Source organism: Microtus oregoni, unplaced genomic scaffold (assembly GCF_018167655.1).
Source record: "Microtus oregoni isolate MIOR12 unplaced genomic scaffold, Mior012 000016F_ref0000370, whole genome shotgun sequence".
Classification (NCBI taxonomy): domain Eukaryota; kingdom Metazoa; phylum Chordata; class Mammalia; order Rodentia; family Cricetidae; genus Microtus; species Microtus oregoni.
The window spans coordinates 2161985-2170083 of record NW_024543075.1 but is presented as its reverse complement, the minus strand read 5'-3'; the positions used below and the strand labels follow the sequence as shown (position 1 = coordinate 2170083).

The 8099-nt window shown below is 53.5% G+C and overlaps 1 protein-coding gene across 1 annotated transcript in view; it reads left to right on the top strand.

Annotated features, from left to right (window-relative positions):
* The first annotated feature begins 647 nt into the window (after positions 1–647).
* Positions 648–8099, top strand: part of Kcnq1 (potassium voltage-gated channel subfamily Q member 1) — a 320987-nt gene continuing 313535 nt past the window's right edge. Inside the window, exon 1 of the mRNA XM_041666328.1 lies at positions 648–1103. Within this exon, the coding sequence (XP_041522262.1) occupies positions 718–1103 (386 nt within the window). The 5' untranslated portion in view covers positions 648–717. The remainder of the gene's footprint in view (positions 1104–8099) is intronic.

Sequence of the window (8099 nt, the reverse complement as noted above, 5' to 3'; positions counted from 1 at the left end):
GGGTCTACCAAGAAAAACCCCCAATCTAGCCCCTGGCTCGGCTAACTTTAGCTAGCTCTCACTGAGTGCCACTCATGGTCTGTCCTCATCTCCTCAATCCCACATCCTTAGTGGGCAGCATTTAGCTACTGGGAGGGCACGTTTGCATTTGCCACTGCCAGTAGCGACTTCTGTCACTCCAGGATGCTCAGTGTTCTTTGGATCAACACTTCCTTATCCTGTGCCCAAGAGTGTCTATGCGTGGCCCGGGGAAGCCCTTCTTTCGGCCTCCTGCTCCCTCTTTAGGGCAGTTTCAGAGGTCGAGTGCCTGTGCTCCATCCGGTTCTTGGTGGTGGCACCTGCTAGTCCCCAGTTAGAGGACTTTAGAGCCCGGCAGGGCGGGAGGGCCTCGGAGTGCTGATGAGCACGTGCGCCCAACAGGTGCTCACAGAGGGGAGCTCTGCGAGCAGCCTGGAATGGTATGGCTGGAGTGGCAGGTGGCCTGCTGCTGGCTGAGCCTGGGTGCAGGTAGGCGCTTAGTGGCGCCCAGGGGCGGGGCGTCCTGGGGGCGGGGCGTGCCATCCCTGGGGACCGGCCCCCTCCCCCGCCCCCAGGCCAGGCAGACAGCGGCCCCCGGTGGCTGGGCTGGCTGTAGCGGCTACCCGCACTGCACCCAGCGCCCTGTGCCGCCTTCACCTCATCTCTGAGGCCCGGCGCGTCCAGGGGTCCTGCCCGGCTATGGACTCAGCGTCGTCCCCGCCGAGTGCGGAGAGGAAGCGCGCGGGCTGGGGCCTCCGGCTGGGCGCCCGGCGGGGCAGCGCGGGACTAGCCAAGAAGTGTCCCTTTTCGCTGGAGCTGACTGAGGGTGGCCCGGCTGGCGGCACGCTCTACGCGCCCATCGCGCCTCCCGGAGCCTCGGGGCCCGGGTCCCCCATGTCGCCCCCTGTGTCGCCCGCCGCGGGCCCCGCAGACCTCGGACCACGGCCACGGGTGAGCCTTGACCCGCGCGTCTCCATCTACAGCACGCGCCGCCCGCTGCTGGCGCGCACTCACATCCAGGGCCGCGTCTACAACTTCCTCGAGCGCCCCACGGGCTGGAAGTGTTTCGTGTACCACTTCACCGTGTGAGTAACCTCCCCGCGCTCCTCTGGGCTGGTACCGCTGCGACCCTGAGGGAGGCAAGGAAAGGCTAATCACAGAAACAGAAATCAGACTGGGGGCTGCTCCCTTAAGTTCAGAGACTCTGCTGTGACTGAGAGAGAGGCATGTGAAGGGGGACACTTGGAACATGGGGTATGCCAGCCCAAGAGTTCCCCAACACTGAACTCTTGGGATGGAGGAACTGCGTCTGTGAGTTAGTCCCCATAGGAGGAGTAAGCAAGCCGGGAGCCCGCCTTTTGGTGTGGGTCAGCAGTGACAGGAGACTCAGGAGCCCCTAGGAGTGACTGGTGTCTGTGTACAAACCCAACCAAACCTTGGCGGGTATTTCTATCCCGGGCACTCAGAGTAGCTGGAACTTGTACGGGATGGACCGGCAGGTGCATTGGTGTTGCCCAAGATGTCCAACAGGGGTGTATCCACAGCTTCGGTAACCCAAGCTGATGAAAGTGGGCTGGATGCCCTGAGCCCAGCGGACACATTATCAAGAGTCCACGACCAGCACCTGCTTTAGAGAACAGGGGAGGGAGCAGAACTGCACCTGGCCTTCCCTGCTACCAGGTGGCTCTCATTCTCACCAGCGGCCTGAGAGGGGCAGGGCATTCTATTTTTCAAGGGCAGGGGCACAGGAAGTCATCTCCAGGAATGGTCTGGCTGCCCTCCTTGCTGCCTCCCCCTGGCCACCTCGAAGCAGCACTTCCTGGCCGCCCAGCTTCTTGGTGCCCTGCCACCCTCTGGCTTCAGATTCTACTCTACCAACCCCGCAGCTAATTGCTGTGGAAGCTCCACTAGTTTTGCCACCTGGGCAGGGCCTCCGCTGCGTGTCCAGGGTTCTGTTTACTCCTCCGAGGCACAGCAAGAGCCAGGCTCACGAAGGTGAATTCTGATGGCTGCTTGACTTGCACAGGGAGACAAAGACCTTCCATGGTAGCCAGGGCAAGTCCCAGGACACCCTGCCCCCACAGGCATTCTTGATTTGTCCTTAAGGCCACCCGAGCCCCAGTCTTGCCTCCCAAAGTGCCAGGACCCCTGAGACTTCATTGCTGCTTTGGGTGATAACGGCTCTATGTGTGTCTGCAGCGGCCATGGGCTTTTCTCAGGGCATAGGGAATAGTGTGCAAAGACCCCAAGGGGCCTTACCGCTGAATGTCTAGCAAACACATGGCTTGCTACTTCCCAGCACTGACCTCCTGAACCCTAAGATCCTTAAGATGAAAGGCTTGGGGTGCTGGAGAAGCCCCCACCCAATTACCTCTTTGTCCAGGAGCCCCATTTGCCAAGGTGAGCAGCCTTCAGAAACTTACATGGTATCCTCCTGGGGATTTAGGTCCTTAGAATGAGCATCGTTAAGTTCCTGACTGTGGTAGCCTGGCCCTGGTGGAGGAAGAGGGCTTGTCCCGCCCCAGAGGAAGTCTGTGCTTACACTGTGCTTTCTTCCTGAATTGGATTGTTCAGCCCTCGGGAAGTTTGCTCAGCAGAGCTGCCTTTGCCCAGCCTCCCCAGCAGCCAGGAGCCATAGGGTCCTGGTGACTTTCTAGATTGGTGGTCTAAGGGCTTCTTTGCTGAGAAGAGGGAGTGAGATGCTAGCTGCTGAGTAGCAGTTGGTCAGCCTTCCCCAGCCCTAGCACTGGCTGGCCAAGGAGTAAGTAAGGTGGGAAGACCCTGCTGGGCACTGCATGTGGCTTGCCTTGACTCTGGGGAAGGGGGTCTCATTTCTAGCACCTTTAGGAGGTGGGCAGGACCCTCTGGGTCATGCAGTCTGCTGAGAGGAGACATGACCAGCAGCTAGGAGCCTGGTCACATCTTTATGGAATGCACGGTCATTCATGCTGATTGCCCCTGGTGTTGCTCTAAGTAACAAATGCAACATTGGCAGACGGCAAGTTCTGCTCTTGGTAAGATGAACTCTAGAACATAATCAGGTGATGGTTTTGTGGCTGGAAGGACAGATTTGCTCTTGAAAAGCAGGGAACAAATGTGTGGGAGTGGAGGGAGAGTAGGGATGAGAGCCAGCGTCCTGCAGGCTCTGGGGTATGCTTTCCCACATGCATATGGGGAAACAGGCCCGGACATCCTGGCCCCTCCTTGGGGGACCCCTGCCTTGGCCCAAATAGAGCAGCTCTTCCTGAGTCTGTGCTGGCCTTCTCAGGCTGACAGGGTCAGGGCATGCCCTCAGGCGCTGCCCTTTGCTGCTTGGGTCCCCACCCCCTCACCCTAATCCTTTCCTGTGGTCTTTTGTGTCCCCATAGAGAGAAGTCCCCTTCCTAGCTGAGGTCACAGAGGTTCAACTGCCTCTGCTGGACTTTGGCCAGGGTCAAGGGCAGATGTTCTGCTGTATTTACTCTGTCGAGCTGCTTGGAGATCCTGGTTGTGACTAGCAGAGGATTTGAGAGACACTACCCCCTCCCTGGTTCTTGAACCTAAACTTGAGCACCTCCTTTCCATCCCCTCACAGTCTTGGTTTGCTCAGTTCCCAAGAACTTCCTGGTGGCTTTTGCTAGTACCTCAGGAACTGATCATGAGTGGAGCTTGCAGCTGCACCTGGTGGTTGCCTGGGCTGGCCTTTCCAAATGCAGGGGCTGCACTGTATTGGCTGTGACTCTTGAGGAGTGGCCACTGGGTAATTGTTCAACAGACCTAGGAAGATAGCTGGCAGGATGATGGAGCTGGAGCTGAGGCAGTTGCAGGGCTTTCTGGATGACCAAGTCTTCCCTTTTGGTTCCCTGACAGCATTTCTATTCTTCAGCCCTGGAAAAGAATAAATTTTGAGGTGTCTCTTTGGGGCTTCTCTACGTACCTTCTCCTCTGGGGCCTGGCTCCTTGGTGTCATCTCTTGGTGTCATTCCCTGACTGTCCAGAAATACATAGCCGCCTCAACCTGTTCTCAGAGTCAGCCTGGTATTTCTGTGTACACTGTTGCTTGTATGTGGAGCCCTTCATCTTGGCTTGCCCTTAGCTGGGTGGCTACAGGCATTTTTTTTTTCTTGGCCAGGGCTCTCAGCTAGGGAGGAGGAGGAAACAAGCCCATGGAACTCTAGTCTGAGGAAGAGCAGCTCTACTCTGGGGTCATGAGGCATGGGGACCTATGGCAGGCCAAGGTGGTCCTGGGAGCTACTGAGGCAAGAAAGGAAAGAAGTCATAGTGTTACAATGACAGGGGTCAGGCCCCAGCTGTTGTGACCTCTGTTTCTTAGGGAGTTTGGTGCTTTGGGCCCTCTGGTGGCAAAGCAGGGTCCAGAATGCATGCTTCCTGGGTGTGGTGTCCCCTTTGCAAACAGTGGCTGCTTCCAGGGCACAATGCAGGGTGGCATTCACAGTGGTTTCCCTAGCAGAGGAGAGTTGCAGCTGCTTCTGTCAGTGGCTTCTGAGTAACGAGATGCACAGGTTCTGGCCATGACCTGGCTGCCTCAGGGCCCCTGCTCCTCAGCACCCTTATCTAGGAGGTGGGCACTGATTAGCTCCATGGTGCCTGCCAGCTCTGACATTCCAGGTCAACTGCTGGCTCTTATGCACCTTGCTGTGATTCTGTTCCCTCTTCGTGAGTCTGACAGGCTGGGGTCAGCCTCCAAGGAGCTGTTCCAGGCCCAAGGTGGCATGAGAATGTATAGTCAGTCCTGAGGAAAGGTTGCAGAGAAGCTTCTGGAAGCTCTTACGTGAGGTGCCCAGCCCCTGCCTCTGGCAGGGAGAATGAAGGGATGTGGGCTGCCAGCAAGGGTCAGTTGGACACTGAACCTAAGGGATAGTTGCAGAGGGGAGGAGCAGGCCCTTTTGACCCTGTGGGGAAGCATGTGGAGTAACAGGTAGGGCAGGGGGAGGCTGGTCCTGCAGTGCCTCAGGGCCAAAGAGTAGGTGGTGCTAACATGTCACCCCAGCTCTGCTTACCCCACCCAAAGGCCTTTGGGATGCATCCCTCTCACCTCTTCCTGGTGGGAAACCCTTTCTATAGCTGCGCTGAGTGTGCAGAGCCCCAGACTTCCCAGGGCTACAGAGAGGAGCTAGTGATTACTCTATCAGCAGGGTGACTGTGGTCATCATGGGACCTGACTTTCCGTGAGGCTTCTGAGCACGTGAAAAGACTGCCTCTGTAAGCCCTTTATCTTCTACTGTGTGGCCCAGCCCCCCTCCCAGGACCTACCCAGAGGCCTCTTGAAAGGTGAAAGGGACTACAGCAGCACCTCTGTCAAGTATGGCTACTTATTGGGTACAGCTGAGAACCCTGGAGCTCAGAGAGGGAAGATTACTTGCCTAGGGTCACACAGCTGGGTGTGCCCAAGGGGCCAGGAGCTCCTTCCCCATATACCCCATGATGATCTGAACCAAGGAAAGAATGGTTGCTGCTCTTCTAGGAGGAGAGACGAGAGTCCTTGGACAGAAGGAGCCTGTCCGCTGAGGATGCATTGGAGTCCACCCTGACACATGTCAGCGTTAGTGCACACTGTCACATGTTCAGAAATTGCTTCCTTCAGGAAATATTCCCAGGCAGAGATACGCTCAGTGCTCCTGTCTGTCCCCCTGCCCTGTCTTCTTGCACACAGAGAGTGGATTGGTAAAGCTGTCTTTTTTTGATATTAGCCTGTGTCTTGATGCCCGTGAGTGTTAAGAGCCCATACAGGGAAGCAGGCAGCTACCTGGTTCTGTGTGGCTCCTTTTTTGGGTTTTCTTTGCCTTCTCTCTGCTGGTGCTCGCCCCACCCTCACAGCCAGGTCTGTGGTCAACAGGCCTGCTGCCTGGACAACTCTAAGCCCCACAGACAGGCCAGACTGATGACATATGTCTGCAGTATTTTTATCCAGTGACATTCCTGAGCTTGGGAAAGTGGTGGGAAGAGACAGAGGCTGTCAAGGACCTTCTGTGGCCTGGGGACAGTCTTGAGGGCCCTACCCATTGCTGTTCTAATAAGCGAGAGCTTCTGTCTTGGCCACTGCCTTGGCTGAGCACAGGCAGATCTGAGATGGGAGCACTTCACATGGTGCTTGCCTGGCCGCCTCCCGTGGAATCCCAGCTCTTGTTTATGGGAACTGAGCAGAACACACCTGGATGTGGTTCCAGAAGGATCCAGGCAAAGGCAAAGGTGCCCTGGAAAAGAGGCTGGGCCCATTCATAGAGTCACCCTCCCCATATGTCAGCATGTCTGCCAGGCTACCTCCTATAGCAGGAACGTGTGTGTGTGTGTGTGTGTGTGTGTGTGTGTGTGTGTGTGTATACACACACACTCTACATGCAGGTGACCTTAGCAAGAAGAGGGTTTCAGATCTCTGGGAACAAGAGTTACAGGCATCTATGAGTGGATGCTGAGAAGTGAACCCTAGTTTTCTTCAAGAACAGCAAGTGCTGTTAACCGCCATCTCTTCAGCTCCATATCGTGTCTCTTTTTATGCCTAGGTTCATGCTTCTTTGCTTACTCAAGCTATAAAGCATTGTTTGTTTTTTTAAGACAGGGTCTAATATAATGTAAGCTGACCTCAGACTCAGACTATGTAACCAAAGATGACCTTAAACCCTAGAAACTCCATCACTACCTCCCAAGTGCTGGGATTACAGATGTGCACTATACACCCTGCGATATATACTATTCCAATCTGTTTCAAACCTCAACCTCACTTCCCCTTTTGCCTCAGATTGAACCCAGGACCTTGGGCATGTTAGGCAAGACCTCTGCCAGCTGAGTCACTTCCCCAGCCTGCGGATGATTCCAAGTTATGTATTACGCTATCTCCAGCCTTGTTCTTTTTGGATGCAAGTTCCTGGGCCATTTGGGTTCTTCTGTGGCCCCACACCAATCTTAGGACTTATTTTTAGTCCTGTGAAAAAAATGCCACTGATACTCTGATAGTAATTATATTGAATCTATGCATTGCTTTGTACAGCTATGGGTATTATAACAATTTTCTTTGAAGGCCCGAACACGGTTTGATGGTCTTCAACATCCTCGCCAGTTTCTCACGTTGTAATATCCACTGTAGAGATATTAGTTATACACATCCATCCTTTTGTAACGAATAGCAGGCTTTGTCTTGATTTTAGTCTTATCAAGTTAGTGGTCGATATGGCAGGCTGATGATTATGAAAAATGCATTTTGTTCTTTGCATCTTCATTATAGTGCATGGCCAGTTCTAACGTGTGTGTGTGTGTGTGTGTGTGTGTGTGTGTGTGTGTGTTTTGCTTTGTGGTCTCCTGCAGATGGATTTTTCTTTGGGCTGCCAGCTCACAAATAATGACACAGAGACTCATTAATTATGAAAGCTCAGCCTATAGCTTAGGCTCATTTCTAACTAGCTCTGAGAACTTAACCTATGTATATTAATCTATGTTCTATCACATCCTGTCACCTCTCTCCATCTTGCACCTCCTGTTTTTTCTCTGAGTCTCCTGGCATCTCTGCCTTTCTTCTTCCCAGAGTCCTCTCTGTCCCCAGAAGTCCTACCTACCCTCATCCTGCCTAGCTATTGACCATTTAGCTCTTTATTAAACCAATCAGAAGGTGCCTTGGCAAAGACACATCTTCACAGTGTAAACAAGTATTCCACAACAGTCTCCCTTGTGGTCTATCCTGTAGGCCATTCTCTGTGCTGGTAAAAGGTGTTTATTCTATGGCTGTGGGAGAGATGCTCTGAGGGTGCCTTGTAGGTCCTTTTAGTCTATACTGTACTCTATTATCCTCATTATTATTGTTAGTATATATATATATGTATATATATATACACACATACATACATATGTGTGTGTGTGTGTTGAGACAGGGTTTCTCTGTGTAGTCAAGGCTGTCCTGAAACTCAGAGATTTGTCTGCCTCTACGTCCTGAGTGCTGGGATTAAAGGCCTGTGTCACCACTCCCTTGTTCTCTAGTGCACTTTAACTTCAGTGTTTCTCCATTGACTTTTTCCTGGACTGCCTTTCCATTGATACAATTTGTTCTTGATTTGTATCAATTTGGCATTGATAAAATCTTAGATTCTGTTTCT